This window comes from Epinephelus fuscoguttatus, linkage group LG12, assembly GCF_011397635.1.
Source record: "Epinephelus fuscoguttatus linkage group LG12, E.fuscoguttatus.final_Chr_v1".
NCBI lineage: Eukaryota > Metazoa > Chordata > Actinopteri > Perciformes > Serranidae > Epinephelus > Epinephelus fuscoguttatus.
In genome coordinates this window covers 374,703-391,428 of record NC_064763.1, presented here as the reverse complement: position 1 = coordinate 391,428, position 16,726 = coordinate 374,703, and the positions used below count along the sequence as shown (strand labels likewise).

Genomic DNA, 16,726 nt, shown 5'->3' with positions numbered 1-16,726 from the left:
AAAACACTTGATTACAAGTATAAGTCATACATCAGAAGTAAAACAGCTCATTAATAAGAATTTTCTTTTAGTATTGAATTATTCATGCATAGCCTTGGCCTTGTTATACTTTGCCCCAGTGGTGGAAAGTAACTACCAGTAAGTATATTTACTAAACTTTGAGGTACTTGTATTTCACTTGAGTATTTCATTGAATGCTACTTTATACTTCCACTCCACTACATTTCAGAGGGAAATATTGTACTTTTTACTCCACTACATTTATTTGACAGATTTACTTCCTTTTCAGAAACATATTGACCCAATTGATAATATAACAAGCTTTTAAAATACAACATATTGTTAAATGAAATTGAACACTGATGCTTCACTATTAATAATCTAGTCATATATAATAATTTATCAGTCAGAGGAACCAAACACTACTTTTACTGCAATACTTTAACTACAGCAAGCTCACAATACTTATATACTTTTACTTATAATCTTTCATGCAGGACTTTTACTTAAAAGTATATTTACATTGCTGTATTTGTACTTTTACTTGAGTAAAGGATCTGAATACTTCTTACACCACTGTTTTTTTCCACACAATTTACTGTGATTTCAATTTCTCTCAGGCACATCGACGGAAACCACAAACTTGTGAGGTGGAGGATGGTGTTCCATGGCTGTGTCGATGGTTTTAGTCGAACCATCATCTACCTTGCTTGTCTAGACAACAACAGAGACTCTAGTGTTTTGTCTCTATTCATTGCTGGTGTTTAGAACTTTGGAATACCGTCCAGGGTTAGATGCGATCATGGAATGGAAAACACTGGTGTTGCCCATTTCATGCTCTACAGGAGAGGACTGAACAGACGTAGTATTATTTCTGGCAGGTCAGTGCATAATCAAAGAATTGAAAGATTATGGGCAGAGCTAAATCAAGTAGTGTCATTTCATTTTGTTAATCTTTTCAACTTTATGGAGGAGCACGATGTTTTAGATTCACTTAATGAGCTCCATTTATTTTGTCTTCATTATATTTATTTGCCACGAATTCAGAGAGCTGCCACTGAATTTCAGAACCAGTGGAATAACCATGGACTTTCAACACAAGGGGGGCTAACTCCTCTCCAGTTGTGGCAAAGGGGCATAGTCAACAATGCAGGAATACATAACCCAAGTATGAATGGTATTTGTGACATATACAGTGGCTTTGGTATTGATGCTAACAGATCGCTCTCAGAGTTATCGAGAAATAATGTTGTTGTTCCATCAATTAACATTTCCATCAGTGACACAACAATGGATGCAGTTCAGCAGACTTTTGATCCATTTGAAGATGATGGAAATCATGGTATTGATTTGTTTTGCAACCTTGTGCATTTTCTTCAAGAGAGGCATTCCTAAAATCATAGCCATATTGAGTACATTAAAGGAAACAAAACCCCTCAGATATTTCTGATTTGAAAAATAAGAGCACATTAACAAAAATAGAAACGGTCCACACAGGATATTTACTTCCTGCAGTTGTGTAATGGAAATCAAAACACACTACCAATCTTTGTACAGCATTACACCTAAAAATACTGGCATATTTTTAAGTTCATTGTTGCAATTTCTTTCATTTTGTGGATCTTTGTTGTGTATGGGATGTTAAGACCTTTATCAATGTTATTCTGAGCTCAAACCTCTGTTTACATTTTACAGCCATGTTTCTTTAAATGTTCAAATAAATTGTTACCCAAAAATTATGGAACTTGTGTGAAAGCACATTTTATTTAAGGTTTTGGCTCTGGAGTCAATAAATTGACTGAACTGTTACGTATTTTAACATGTCGTCCTTTGTTGAATAGAATGACTAAAACTAACATCAACATTAATACAGCATCATTGGAACCTGTGAGACAAGGAGCATAAGAAGCAACACAAAGGCAGCAAACCAGAGACAGAAGCGGACAAAAGCATTAAAAATATTTTCACATTACACATACATACACTCACCCACTGAAAAAACATACTTAAGTTGTGTATGTTAAAACAGAAACAATTTTACATCTTGATTTAAAAACAAAACAATCAAGACTCAATTCAGAATTGTCTAAACCACCCGGACATTTAATTTGTCTTAGAACCTATCTTTCCATTACATGTTTACATGTGTAAATCAGGGCCTTATTGTGGTGCTAGAAGAAAATCATTACAAATCATCCACTTACAATAGAACTTTCCTTTGTTTTTGTACAAATATGCCAAAGGTAACCTGCTCCACTTCCATATGACTTACCCTCAGATCACAGATAAATGTCGTTACTGAAATACAAAGTAATGAGAAAATGAAAAGTATTAAATCAGTACAGGACAGCCAGGACAGCCTAGGTCGCAGGTCAATGATCGACTTTGTAGTTGTATCATTTGACCTGTGACCATATGTTCTGGACACTCGGGTGAAGAGAGGAGCAGAGCTGTCAACTGATCACCACCTGGTGGTGAGTTGGATCAGATGGTGGGGGAAGACGCCGCGCAGACCTGGCAGGCCCAAACGAACAGTGAGGGTCTGCTGGGAACGCCTGGTGGAAGAACCTGTCCAGATGATCTTCAACTCCCACCTCCGGGAGAGCTTCAACCGCGTCCCAAGGGCAGAGGGGGACATTGAGTCCAAATGGGCCTTGTTCCGCTCTGCCATTGTTGAGGCGGCAGTTGTGAGCTATGGCCGCAAGGCCGCTGGGGCCAGTCGCGGCGGTAATCCCCGAACCCGCTGGTGGACACCAGAGGTGAGGGGAGCCGTCAGGCTGAAGGAGGAGGCCTACAGGGCATGGTTGGTCTGTGGGTCTCCGGAAGCAGCTGATGGGTACCGGCGGGCCAAACGGAGCACAGCGGCGGCAGTCATGGAGGCAAAAACTCGGGCGTGGGAGGAGTTCGGTGAGGCCATGGAGGAAGACTGTCGATCGGCTCCAAAGAGGTTCTGGCAAACCGTCCGGCGCCTCAGGGGGGGAAGGCGGCAACTTGCTCACACTGTTTACAGTGGGGGCGGGGAGCTGCTGACGTCAACTGGGGACATTGTCGGGCGGTGAAAGGAATACTTTGAGGAGCTCCTCAATCCCACCAACACGTATTCCAGTGAGGAAACCGAGACGGGGGTCTCGGGGGCGGGTCGTCCAATTTCTGGGGCAGAAGTTGCTGAGGTAGTGAAACAACTCTGAGGTGGCGGAGCCCCGGGGGTGGATGAGATTCGTCCTGGATATCTCAAGGCTCTGGATGTTGTAGGGCTGTCCTGGCTGACACGCCTCTGCAACATTGCGTGGACATCGGGGGCAGTGCCTCTGGAGTGGCAGACCGAGGTGGTGGTCCCCATTTTCAAGAAAGGGGACCAGAGGGTGTGTTCCAACTACAGGGGGATCACACTCCTCAGCCTACCCGGTAAGGTCTACTCCAGGGTGCTGGAGAAGAGGGTCCGGTCGATAGTTGAACCTCAGATTGAGGAGGAACAATGTGGTTCTGGAGGGGGCATGGGAGTTTGCCCAAGCAGTCCACATGTGTTTTGTGGATTTGGAGAAGGCTTACGACCGTGTCCCCAGGGGCATCCTGTGGGGGGTGCTCCGGGAGTATGGGGTTGGTGGCCCCTTGCTAAGGGCCATCCAGTCCCTGTACCGAAGGAGCATGAGTCTGGTCCACGTGGCTGGCAGTAAGTCGGAGGGTTGGACTCCGCCAGGGCTGCCCTTTGTCACCGGTTCTGTTCATAACTTTTATGGACAGAATTTCTAGGCGCAGCCGAGTGGAGGAGGGTGTCAGGTTCAGTGATAGGAGGACATCGTCCCTGCTTTTTGCGGATGACGTGGTCCTCCTAGCTCCATCGAACAGTGACCTCCAGCTTTTGCTGGGGCGGCTTGCAGCCGAGTGTGAAGCGGCTGGGATGAGAATCAGCACCTCCAAGTCTGAGGCCATGGTCCTCAGCCGGAAAAGGGTGGATTGCCCACTCCAGGTCAGGGGGGAGGTCCTTCCTCAGGTGGAGGAGTTTAAGTATCTCGGGATCTTGTTCACGAGTGAGGGGAGGATGGAGCGGGAGACTGACAGGCGGATTGGGGCGGCGTCAGCAGTGATGCAGGCGCTTAACCGGTCTGTTGTGGTGAAGAGGGAGCTCAGCCAGAAAGCGAAGCTCTTGATTTACCGGTCGATCTACGTTCCAACCCTCACCTATGGTCACGAGCTCTGGGTAGTGACTGAAAGAATGAGATCGAGAGTACAAGCGGCTGAAATGAGTTTCCTCCGCAGGGTGGCTGGGCTCAGCCTTAGGGATAGGGTGAGGAGCTCAGACATCCAGGAGGGACTCGGAGTAGAGCCGCTGCTCCTCCACATCGAGAGGAGCCAGTTGAGGTGGTTCGGGCATCTGGTAAGGATGCCTTCCGGACGCCTCCCTTGGGAGGTGTTTCAGGCATGTCCAACCGGGAGGAGACCTCAGGGCCACCCCAGAACATGCTGGAGGGACTACATCACCCGGCTGGCCTGGGAACGCCTTGGGGTTCCCGCGGAAGAGCTGACGGAAGTGGCTGGGGAGAGGACTGTCTGGGCTTCTTTGCTGAGGCTGCTGCCCCCGCGACCCAGACCCGGATAAGCGGAGGACGATGAGTACGAGTACGAGTAAATCAGTACACTGATGATCAAAAACAGGCAGGGAGTGGTGAACAACATTGTGTTTACTTATCAGTAAAAATAAGCAACAGTAAATTCAGTTTAGTTCCTAGCTAAACTACAGAGCTAAGTTCCACAACAATTTTAAGATTACATCACATTAAGTTTCTCATTAGAAGTCAGCTTTTGCCTTCACTGAACTTTCTGAAAATCTGAACTGTACTAAAGAAAATGTTAGCACCTTTTTATTTTAACAAAGATGCAACACTATTTATTTTTCAAACAAAACAATGTGGAATGATATCCACACCAAAAACATCTGTCAGGAACTGTTTTGGAATTATCTGAGTGTGAACTTGACCTTGACAGAATACTGAGAAGAAGGCTTGCCTATGAATTAAACTATGCCAAAACGATGGGTATTGCCCAATGCAAAGTCCATGTTTTCCTGAAAGTCCCTGTAAGATATGTGCAGTGGTAATTTTAAACAATTGATGCAGGTGTTTGCAATGGGCAGTTTGGAGATGGTTCCTGTGTCATGCTCTTGGTGAAGAAATTCAACTGGAGGTTGTGGAGAGAAGCCAATTGGTGGAACAGTATTGGCTCCAGTAGCAAAGGCGAGAATTGTCCCCAGCTTGTGCGTTCCCTCTTGATCTAGAGAAAGCAATACATTGGAAATTAGATTAAAATAAAGAAAATAAAAAAAACACACTGCACGCATCACTAGGCCTACTCTTAAGTGATATACAGTGACAAGATGCAGTATATTATTAAAGTAAGACAAGAAACACTTACATCACTTCGACATTAACCTTGTGCATCTGTTAGGTAGTCTCTCCAGAAAGGAACAACAACTTCTTCAGCACGCCTTCTGTTGCTGCCAACTGGAGATAGGCAGATGGTGAAGAGGCTGTCAACCAGGTCATCTGTGAGGGTTGTAGGAGACCAGCATAGAAGGGGGCGAAAACTCTCTGGGTGAGCTTGGATTTTGTCCAGCACACCAAGTGTCCTCAGTCCATCCCGAAATCTGAGTAAAAATCACACTCTTTAAAGTGTTTTGGTTGGTGACTTCAGTTTTAACAAAAAAAAAATTGTTTTAACATCTTCACATGTAGCAGATGAATGAATCAAATCAAATATCTTGTACTTCAGGTTAGTTACAACAGGAAAGTATGTATGTCAAATTCATATTTTTCAAGATACTTGGTAACCAGTGGTTGAAGAAGTGCCAAGACCTTTTCTTAAGTTAAAGTATACCAATACAGCATTGTAAAAACACTCCAAATCCTACTAAAGTAGTAAGTAAGTATTATGAGCTTGATGTAGTATGCAGTATTGCTATATGCTATATGCAGTACTGATATATTATTATATATGACATCATTAGATTATTAATAGTGAAGCATCAGTGTTAGAGCAGCATGTGTTACTGTTGGAGCTGCTGGAGGCGGAGCTAGTTTCAACTACTTTATATACAGTAGCTAGTTTAGTCTAATGGTTCCCAACCTAGGGGTCTGGCCCCTCCAAAGGGTCAGCAAATAAATCTGAGGGGTCGTGAAATGATTAATAGGAGAGGAAAGAAGAAAAAACAAAGTTCTGATACACAAATCTGTTTCAGTTTTTGGACTTGGCCAATTCATGTGGAGGGTAGGCATGGCCTAGCACACTATACACTTAAACAGAAATGGCCTTCAAAAAACCCTTAAAGGAGCAATAAGCGAAATTCATCATTTCTAGATTGAAGGAATTAAAAAATTGCCATGTGAAGAACTAGAGGTGTAATTTCATCTGGAGTATAGCATGACCTCACACACCCTCTCTCTGTGTTGATCTCTAGCCCCTTGTTTACAAGCTGGTCCGGCTGCGCGTTCATGTACATTCATGTGAATCCCCACCCCCCCTCCTCCTCCTCTTGGAGCCCTTGGCCCTCCCTCCCTATAAAAGGCTACAGCCAGTGAGCAATGGCAGCGCACCTTATGGACACCATAATAAGCATAACTCCCCCATGTTGTTGTTTATTTGCACATACAATATTCACTTTGCTCTAAATATGTTCACTTTAATCCATTGCTCACTTTTTATTCACTGCTCATTATTATTATTATTTATTGCTGTTTCTTGTATTTTTGTACTCTTTTTGCATGCCTAGTTTGTTTTACGTTTTTAAATTTTGAAATCTTTAATCTGACTCTTTCCCCTTGACTGCTGTAACACTGGAATTTCTCAATTGTGGGATCAATAAAGGTGTATCTTATCTTATCTTATCTTATCTTATATTTTCAAAATGAAATGGCAGAGAGCAGAATGAAACCGGGGCTAGGAGAGAGGAAAGGGAGTAACGTTATTTCTGTGGCCAAGCGGAGCGGAGGCAAGGAGAGTTTTGGCGAAACTAGGCGAAAAATCTGTGTTTGTTGACAGCAACGCCGGAAAAGATCTGTGGTTTTTGGCATAATCTGGACTGTGACTGGAGCAGAATGGCAAGTAGTAGTGGTGGCGGGTCTGATGAGGAGGATATGGAGATATGGAAAACAGTTCAGAGTCAGAGGAAGACAGGTGGAAAGGAGAGCAGTAGTATGAAAATGACATCTAGTAAACGCCCTCTTACTGATGATGAGGAAAGAAATGATATGCGGAAAAAAACACATGATAGAGGAGTTTAAAGTAATTATGAAATTCAAGACAGGACAAGAGATATCATCGGTGAGTCCGATCACGCTGACGAATTGTTTGAGGAAAGCACATGGAGATATTGAAGTAGCGAAAGTCTTAAGAGACGGCAGCCTGTTTTTGAAATGCAAGAATGCAGGACAAAGGGATAAGGCGCTCAAGCTACAAAGGGTATGTGAAAAATAAGTTGCTGAGAGGAAAGTAGTTGGAAGGGGGAGCGGCGCCAAAGGAGTGATTTCAGGAATACCCTTGGGAGAAAACCTGGAGGAGTTAAAAAAAATGATTAAGGGAGGATCAATTAAAGAAATTAAGCGCCTGCAGGCATTCAGAGATGGGGTAAAAGTTGACAGATATTAAAATAAAATAAATCAATAAAAAGATATTGAATATTATTAGGTGTTTGAAAGGAGGAGATTGGGGAGCACATAGAGCATTATTGAAAACGGTATATATTGGTTTAATCAGGTCAGTATTAGATTATGGTTGTATAGTATATGAATCTGCATCAAAAACAATGTTTAAAAAACTGGATAGCATACAGTATCAAGCACTAAGAGTGTGTTGTGGTGCAAAGAAAACCACTCCAGTGTCAGCCTTGCAAGTAGAGATGGGTGAAATGCCTCTAGAAATCAGAAGAGAGCAAATATCATTGATATATTGGGCACATTTAAGGGGACATGGAGAAAACCATCCAGCTCAGAATATTTTAAAGCCATGTCAAGAGAAAGAAAGAAGAAAGGTACAAAGTTTTGGATGGACAATTGAAAACCGAGTTAAAGAAAGTAGGATAGCTGATAAAAAATATGAGTAAAACAGTTCCACTTTCTATTGTCCCACCTTGGACACTGGAAGAGGCAATTATCGATTTGAGATTACTAAAGAAAGAAAAAGGGAAAAGTGTGAGTGAAGTGAACAAATATATAAATAGAAAATACAGTCAGTTTATTAAAGTATATACAGATGCATCCAAATCAGGATAAAACAGAGTAGGAATAGCATTTGTTGTTCCAGATTTAAATATTGTATTGAATAAAAGAGTCAATGATGATTTAGCAATATACACAGGAGAGCTATTGGCCATTCATATGGCATTGAACTGGGTACATGAAGTCAGACCAGGTAAAGTGCTTATAGCATCAGATTCCAGTAGTGCATTGGTCAGTATAAAACAGATTCAGTCAGATATAAGACAAGATATAATATTCGAGATAGCACATATATTACAGGGAATAAAGAGAGCAGGAGTAGAGATCAAGTTCATTTGGGTTTCAGCACATATAGGATTTGAGGGGAATGAACTGGCCGATAAGTATGCCAAGAGTGCAACAAGAAAAGAACAAATATCAATGGTTATAACATACAGTAAAGCCGAGATTAAAAGTATAGTAAAATCAGAGATGAAGAAGAAATAGCAGAAGCAATGGGACAGAGAGAGCAGAGGTTGACATTTTTACAATATACAAAGGAATGTTGGAGAAATGAGAGAATGTCATAGGAGCAGCAAAGAAGAAGACATCATAACACGCATGAGACTTGGTCATACGGGGTTAAATAGCACATTATTCATAATACAGAAACATGAAACAGGAAATTGTGAACATTGTGAGTCAGGAGAAACTGTAGAACATATCCTCTTCCAGTGTCCAAACTACCAAACAGAGAGAAACACACTCAAAGCAGCATTTAAGAGAAATAAGATACCATTTAATGTAGCAGATATATTGAGGAGAAACTCAGGGGATGTTGTATTTGGAGAGATTTTTAGGTATTTGGAAGCAACAGGGCTTGTTAAAAAAATTTAATACATAGTATATTCTGTTCCACACTCCAGTCCAGAAGGTGGCGGTAATGCACCTGAAAAGTTGTTTGCCAACCGCCATAAAAAGAAAGAAGAAGAAGAAGAAGAAGAAACCGGGCTAATCGGTGCTTCCTCCTCAGGCTCCACTTCACTCAGCTGCCCCACAGGTCCGCTGCCTCTCCCGCTTTAACCTCAATAACAATCCGGAGCTAGCTGGGCGTGACCGGAGGGAAGCACAGCCAGTTAGCCTCCGCTAGCTTCCCAACTAGCCCCGGCTCTCTGTTTGGATCCAACCGGAGCACCGAGCCCTGGTTTGTTATTCAGGTTAATGTGGGAAGAAGCAGCGGGTTTATCGGGCAGCTGAGTGAAGCTGGGTGAAGTGGAGGCTGCGGAGGAAACACCGGGATGGGTTAATATCTGGAGCTTGAGTTATTAGCGGCTCGGTCCCAGCAGTGGGTCAGGCGTTACGGTTGTGTTAAGTGAGTAAGTTAGTCCGGCAGCCCAGCTAACATTTTCAATTAGCATTGTAAAATGTAGCCTCCTCGCGAGGCTACATTTTTGTAATATATTTGCTGAGATGGAGGCGAGGCTCAGTGACTAGAGGAGCTGGTAGAAGCGCTCCATAGCTGTAAGTTACTCTAGTAGCCGGTGGCAGCCGACTCGGCTAGTGCTAACACCGGGAGCTAACGCTAACGTTCTTCCTCTTCTCCGTGAGTGAGAGCGATGTTTTAACCTAGCGGGCAGCTGGCTCGCGGGCTGCCCACTAGGCTAAAACATCGCTTCAGGTTAAAGTGGGAAGAAGCAGCGGGTTTATCGGGCAGCTGAGTAAAGCTGGGTGAAGTGGAGGCTGCAGAGGAAACACCGGGATGGGTTAATGTCAGGAGCTTGAGCAGCCCGACAGGCTGAACATCGCTAACTGCTAGATGAGGGGTGGGGGTGGGGGTGGTGGAGAGCAGAGCAGAGGTAGAGGGAGTATGGCAAGCCGTTTTAACATTTAATCGCTAAGTCTGACTATCCGGAATTACCATTATAGATATCTATAACGTCATTTTGACTAGTAGTAATGTCATTGTGACTAGTATAAATTTTAATTTAAGATATCTGTAACGTCATTGTGACTAGTATAAATTTTAATTTAAGATATCTGTAACGTCATTTTGACTAGTCAAAACTGAATTACAGATATCTGTAATTCAGTTTTGACTAGGCAAAATCTAATTACAGATATCAGCAATGATGTCACTCAAAACGATAGTCAACTCGTCACACATCGTAAATGACAATTGTAGATATCTGTAATGCAGTTTTGACTAGTCAAAATAATAGTTGGAGATATCTCAAACGTCAACACTTGACGTTCCTCATGCGAGGCTTGCCATTGGCTTCCCATTTTTAAACCAGATTTTAAGACTTAGAGGCAATGGCTGTTGCAGTTGTGGACAAGATAGTTAGAAAATGCCATGAAATTGAAAGAGCTTATCATCAAGGGATTTGTGGCGAACGAGAGCTTCGTTCACTCGACAGTTGTAATATAAATTTACAGCGTATTGCAATTGTTTTGTCTCCACACACGCTTGAGGAGCTACGACGAAGTCTGGATGGTGTCAGAACACGGATAACGCGTGCTGGAGTAGCAGCAGAATATGTCGGGTTTTCGGCCCATCGCATTAATTCAGGTGGGTTTATTTTACTTACAAACATTTACTTACAAACATATGTAACATTTAATGTTAATGAGAAGGAATTGCTTAAACTGTGCGTGTGTGTGAGAGAGAGAGAGAGAGAGAGAGAGAGAGACTTGGTTCGAGTTAAAACTGTAGCTATTTTCTGTGAAATAACCTCGATTGAATCTCATTTGTCGTGAACACTATTTTTCCTTGGTTTCAGGACGGCGAGGGCGACCAGCCATTCATGTCACCAGGGACCAAATTGACTTCCTCATGAAGCAAGGCAACACAGTGAAACGAATTGCCAAAATTTTGGGATGCTCCTCATCATTTCTTTACAAGAGGACAAAATTGCTTGGGATACCAGTGAGGAGAAGATTTTCTGTGATAGATGATGAAGAACTTGAACGTCACGTAAGATCGACTTCAGGGCCTGTATCCAAACTCTGGATATGAGGTAGGCCTAATTGATGGTTTATTGTATTTTACAGTTTTATTGCTCCAAAACATTAATTTGTATTCTTTTAGTAATTAAGATTACTACAATTTCAGATGATGAGAGGCTTGCTACGTGCAGATGGATTGCTGCTTCCACGACGAAGGGTGCGTGAGATGTTGGCCCACATAAACCCAGCAGCTGCTACTCGGAGGTGGAGCAGCACTGTGGCAAGACGGGTGTATCATGCACCTTACCCCAATAGCCTGTGGCATATAGATAGGAACATATGCCTCATAAGGTGAATTCATCATGAAATTGATATTTAACCATTATCTGTGACTACTGTAATGATGTAGTCACAGCTATGGGTCAGGTAGTCAACATTTGGCCATGCGGCACACATTAAAAGATTATATGGGAAAGCAATCAGCTGATAAATATAAAGCAGACTATCTCTTCCTTAATGTTATTTCATTCATTCTCAAGAAAACCAACAAACAAATATTCAATTCCATTATAGGTTATAAAAGATAATATTTAGAATTCTTGCATGTGAATTTGGAGAGAGCTGCCATTCTTGGTAGGACAAACACACACAATTCTACTCATTTGGAATGGCAGCACTGTTTTATAATTGTGATAATTTGGGGAAAGGGGACAACACAAAAGCAGAGTGTTCTCACTTTCTCTCACAGGCTGCCTAAATGATGGCTTTTTAAAAACATTTGCAGCATAAAAACTATCTATCCACAATGAATACATAAACATCACAGAAACAGGCTATTATTAAAGCTGTAGTATAAACATGTACAATCCTGATAGCCTGTTTCATTTGAGTCTTACTAATGAAAGCTGCAACTCAAATATTTCTTCTGCTATGTCATTAAAAATTACATTTGACATTTAACACTGTATGGTCATAACACCTTCTAACCATTTCATTGGTCTTTTTTGTGTTGTTATTAATTTCTTGATAATTCTGTTTCTCACTGTAATAGTTACTTGTTTATGAACCAAAAGCATTTGTTTTGTCTTTGTATTCACCATTTTAGATGGGGCTTTGCAGTTCATGGACACTCTCGGCTGATCACTTATCTGAACTGCAACACAAACAACCGTGCCACCACTGTACTGTCTCAGTTTCTTAAAGCCACATGCCATTATGGACTACCCTCTAGAGTATGATCGGATTATGGTGGTGAGAACCTGCAGGTGGCTTTATTCATGAACCTTGTGCGGGGCATCGAGCGCCGGAGTTTCATCACTGGAGAATCAATCCACAACCAGAGAATTGAGCGTCTTTGGAGGGATGTGTTTTTGCATGTGTTGCAGTCTTTTTACAGTACATTCTACTCTCTTGAAGACTCACATCTTCTGGATCCCAGTAATGACATTCACAAGCTTTCACTCAGCATGGTTTTTCTTCCTGAGATTCAAAAAAGTCTGGAGCGCTTTAGGGAGGCCTGGAACAACCATGCTTTGCGCACGGAAAACAACCGAACACCATCTCAAATATGGACGGAAGGCATGCTCTCAAATATGGCAAGAGACAGTGCAGCGACCAACAGTGTGTTCGGGGAAAATCCCTACAGCCCACACCATTTGGAGGCAGTTCTGGCACAGCATGGAATTGACTCTTTACCTGCTACTGATGATGATCTTCCAGCTGTAATTGTAGAGCAGTCTCGAATCAATCTCAGTCAGCAGCAACAGGAGTCAATCTCTCATGCCATTGATCACATTTCTGATTTGAAGATGAAGTACCTGACATGCTGTGCAGAAATTTCAAATGTTATGGCAACCTAAGACTTTTAACTCATTTTTCAAATGGGGATGCCATATAACATGTCTGATGTCCTCTGTGACAGTAAACTGAATATCTTTGGTTTGTGGACAAAACAAGACATTTGAGGACACCATCTTGAGCTTTGAGAAACATCATTTTTCAACATTGTATAGAACAAATGCAATGGTCTAGGTCACATATGTCAAACTCAAGGCCCACAGGCCGAATACTGGTCGCCACGTCATTTTATGTGGCCCCCAGAGCTTATGTAAGCTGTATATGATTGTCTTAAAATAAAAGTCTATGCTGCTTTAAAGCATACATTGACCATAAAGTTGTTATTTTGAGTTAATTACATACAATATACTACTTTTTATGTGTAGCAGTGTATTCAGTTTGTTTACAGGTGTATGTGTTCCATGCAGCCAAATGTTTCAAACCATCTCTCATTAGTTGGATGCAGGGTTCAAAATTAACACCCCCCAAGCGCCAAAAGTGGGTCAGTTTTCTGTTTGGCGAATAAATCAATTTAAAAACTCTGTGAGTCTCTGCTGCGTTTTGGTGTCAGTTGTAGGCCTATCTCTGTCCTCTGCTGTCTGTGTTTGTCCCACATACAGGGAATTCATGGTGCATTTACGTGACCCGCGTAAAATTTATGACTTTGTACGGTAAAATGCCCAGGTGGCATGGCACTGACAGACTTCATGGTGCATTCAAGTGCACATCGTAAAGTCATAGTTTCTATTTTTTCTTATTTCCCTTTGTTGCATACATCTGTCTACATCTAACATTACTTTCTTGTTCTTTAATTACATAATTTTTAATGCTAAAATAAGAATAATATCCCAGTCATTTCTACATAGGCAGATTTTTAAAGTTCTATAAAAAAATCTTATCAAAATGAACAAATTTGTACAAGTCTTCAAATACCTCATTTTCAAGTTGTTTTACTGCAGCATTTATTAATAATTAAATACTAAATTCACCCAATATGCATCTGGCCAATGAAAAATATGCTTGGCCAGTGGATTTTTTTTATCTACCAGTCAACTTGGCCGGTGAGTCAAAAAGCAGTGTGCTTACGTATATTTTACATCTACATAAATACATATACTATTTTTGTAAATCATGTATTGAAAAAATAATCAAATACAGAGACAGTTACTTAAAAATATGTTAAGGAGTAGTTACATTTATACCATCTTACAGTTACAACTGGCCCTTGAGGGCAACCATAATGCTGATGTGGCCTTCAGTGAAAATGAGTTTGACACCCCAGGTCTAGGTTTAAACAATCCATTTATTTCAGTTCAGTTCTACACTTAATTTTAACTCTCAACAAGTTGTACCTCATGTAAACATGGTCAACGTTGTAAACATTATAAAATGCCTGTTTGAAATCATATTTAAAACTTTGACAAACATCGCAAAACTCTGCACAGCAACAGTTTTTTTGGTGGAACAGTATTTGAAGTTATTTGTGTCACATGTGACAGTGGAACAGTAGCAAGAAAAACAAATGCATAGACACATGTTGTAGGTGAACTGTTGCTTTCAGAGACTGTTCACACAACACCAAAAGTAGGGGCCTGCAGAATGCCCTCCTTCATGTATTTCCTGAAGTCCTCATAATCACTATGTATGGGCAAGCGGAGGATTAGGAGGCAGGTGTTGGCCTCTGGAAACACTCTGTTGGCCTCGTGGATGAAGTGAATTTGTGGACGGTGTGGAAATCCGAGTGGAGGCACCGTTGAGGCTCCAGAGCTAAACTCCAGTACCTTCTCAAGTGTGATTGGACTGCATTCTCCTTCTGTAAGACAGAAAGTGGTGAAAAATATATGGTATATACATATACAAACTAACCTTGTATAGGTATGAATGACAAAATTGGAAATTGTTTCACAAGTATTTTAAAAAATAAAACAAATTTAAGTAGTTCTTGTTAGTACTTGTTTAATTCTACCTAAACAGCTAACAGTATGTAATGCCTTTCACTCCTTGATGCAGCTGGAATACAGTCCCTGAGGGTTAAAGACATTGTCATCTTTCCAGTGCAATAATGTGAACATGTAATTTGATGCAATGTCAGCTAATTTTACCAGTTGGATGTCTCCATCAATTTTAACAGAAGAAAAAACACTTTACATCCATCTTCTACAAATTTACATATATAATACCTGGACTGATATGCAGTACCATTCATAAATAAAAGATATAAACTGAAAGTGAAAGTGAAGTTATAACTGATGCCATAAATAGTATACCTTCGACATCAATGAGCCAGTCACGCCAGTAGCATATTGTGCTGTTTTCTTTGGCTCTGTTGTTGCTGCCCTGCACAGAGTAGTCAACTCCAAATAGAGAGAAGAGGTCCTTCGCCTGCAGTGGCCTCTCCTCACTGACGAACATGCTGTGGAACACTGCTGGATTCTCTCTAAGCTCCTCCAGTAATCCTAGGGTTCTAAACCCCTCGACAAACCTGTAAAACATGTTACATCATTTGTGACTTTTCCCGGGCTAATGACAGTCTCACTAATCTGACCAAAGACAGGATGGGAAAATGCTTACTGGTCCAGGGCAGTCTGCATCCTTCCATTGACAAAAAAGTCTGCAGCAGACTGGACAAGGGAGTCCTTCTCCTTCAGGTTGGAGACATGTCTCAAGGAACCTATAATGCTGAGACTGTCTGCTGCTTCTGCAATGGCATTGTTTGCCTCTTGGACCGTTGTCGCTTCCTGTATCTAAAAAGAGTTTATTTCTTATTAGAAATTTAATAGAAAGCAACTTGAGGGCTGTGTCACATCAGACTGTAAATTCAATGTAAAATAAGCTCCTGCTTACTCTGATTAACTGTTGCCTGAAGGTATGGTCACAAACTTCATCTACAATGGTGGGGGATGTTGGTATCCCACAAATCTGCTGGAAAAGCCTTTCAGAGAAGAAATGTGGTCCAACTCCTCCATGAACGACGCACACAGCTATCATTTTTGCCACCCATGTGTATAGATTAGTCTGTAAAGCTAAAATGAAAGAAAAAGCTGTAAATTGTTGTTCTTTTCTTAAAAATGTAATGCCTTAAAAATGTAATGTCTTAAAATTGTAATGACTGACATTAGTGCTACAACAGATGATAAATTGTTATAGCACATTTCAAAAAAAGTAAAAGGTCAATTTAAAACATGAATCAATGAAGAATCCAGGTAAAAAACAGAATAAAGAGTTCAAGGCAAAATAATTATTAAACAAAAATAACAGATACAAGTAAGATGATACCCAGACAATGATAACACAAGATAATACCTGGCAAATCAGGCAGGAGAAAGAGTTCAGGGATAGCGTTTCTTAAAAATTTGTTTCCATGTATAAACTTGCAAGGACCCAAAGGACAGTCATGAGAATGTGGGCTTACTTACCTTGAGTATCAAGAGATAACTGCCGATCTTTCGTGGCCCTCAAAGATGTTTGACTGGTGGATGGCCCTCATCAGCAGCCTTAGGTACTCTCTTGTTGGGCCACCTTCGTCAACTGCCCCTTCACCATTGCCATCTTCATCCACAAACACAACGTCCAATTTTGCTTCAGGGTTGAAGTTCCTACGTTTGAATGCTCGCAGGCTACACAGCAAGACATTATTCCTGCACACATTTATTTGGTTGCTGGTTGGACAGAAGCTTTCATCAATTTTGCTGACCAGTTTTGTCAATATGTTTTGAAGATCAGTCCTACAACCAAAAAAGTTAATGCATTTTATTCAT

At 41.4% G+C, this 16,726-nt stretch overlaps 1 protein-coding gene and 1 long non-coding RNA gene across 4 annotated transcripts; one reads left to right on the top strand and one right to left on the bottom strand.

The window, feature by feature from the left end:
- The first annotated feature begins 9,169 nt into the window (after nucleotides 1-9,169).
- On the top strand, nucleotides 9,170-13,510 carry LOC125898034 (uncharacterized). 3 transcript variants are annotated; one of them, XR_007450552.1, is made up of 5 exons: nucleotides 9,170-9,558; nucleotides 10,659-10,755; nucleotides 10,967-11,203; nucleotides 11,299-11,483; nucleotides 12,238-13,510. It is a non-coding gene; the product is annotated as an uncharacterized LOC125898034 (long non-coding RNA). The 3 variants fall into 3 exon arrangements; XR_007450553.1 differs by having other exon boundaries at nucleotides 9,170-10,755; nucleotides 11,283-11,483; XR_007450551.1 differs by having other exon boundaries at nucleotides 9,171-10,755.
- Nucleotides 13,511-14,105: 595 nt separating this feature from the next.
- LOC125898015 (G2/M phase-specific E3 ubiquitin-protein ligase-like) lies at nucleotides 14,106-16,410 on the bottom strand. The gene is made up of 5 exons (XM_049591618.1): nucleotides 16,385-16,410; nucleotides 15,813-15,991; nucleotides 15,540-15,712; nucleotides 15,236-15,450; nucleotides 14,106-14,781 (listed from the first exon to the last, which is right to left on the bottom strand). Exons 2-5 carry the CDS (start codon nucleotides 15,954-15,956, stop codon nucleotides 14,537-14,539), a joined length of 777 nt encoding a protein of 258 aa, XP_049447575.1. The 5' UTR covers nucleotides 15,957-15,991; nucleotides 16,385-16,410; the 3' UTR covers nucleotides 14,106-14,536.
- Between the last annotated feature and the right edge of the window lie 316 nt (nucleotides 16,411-16,726).

Coding starts and splice junctions, on each gene's coding strand:
- LOC125898015 (XM_049591618.1), bottom strand. CDS start 15,956: ATGATAGCTGTGTGCGTCGTTCATGGAGGAGTTGGACCACATTTCTTC. Junction 15,713..15,812: donor TCAGGCAACAGTTAATCAGA/GTAAGCAGGAGC, acceptor AACTCTTTTTAG/ATACAGGAAGCGACAACGGT. Junction 14,782..15,235: donor CTGGCTCATTGATGTCGAAG/GTATACTATTTA, acceptor TCTGTCTTACAG/AAGGAGAATGCAGTCCAATC.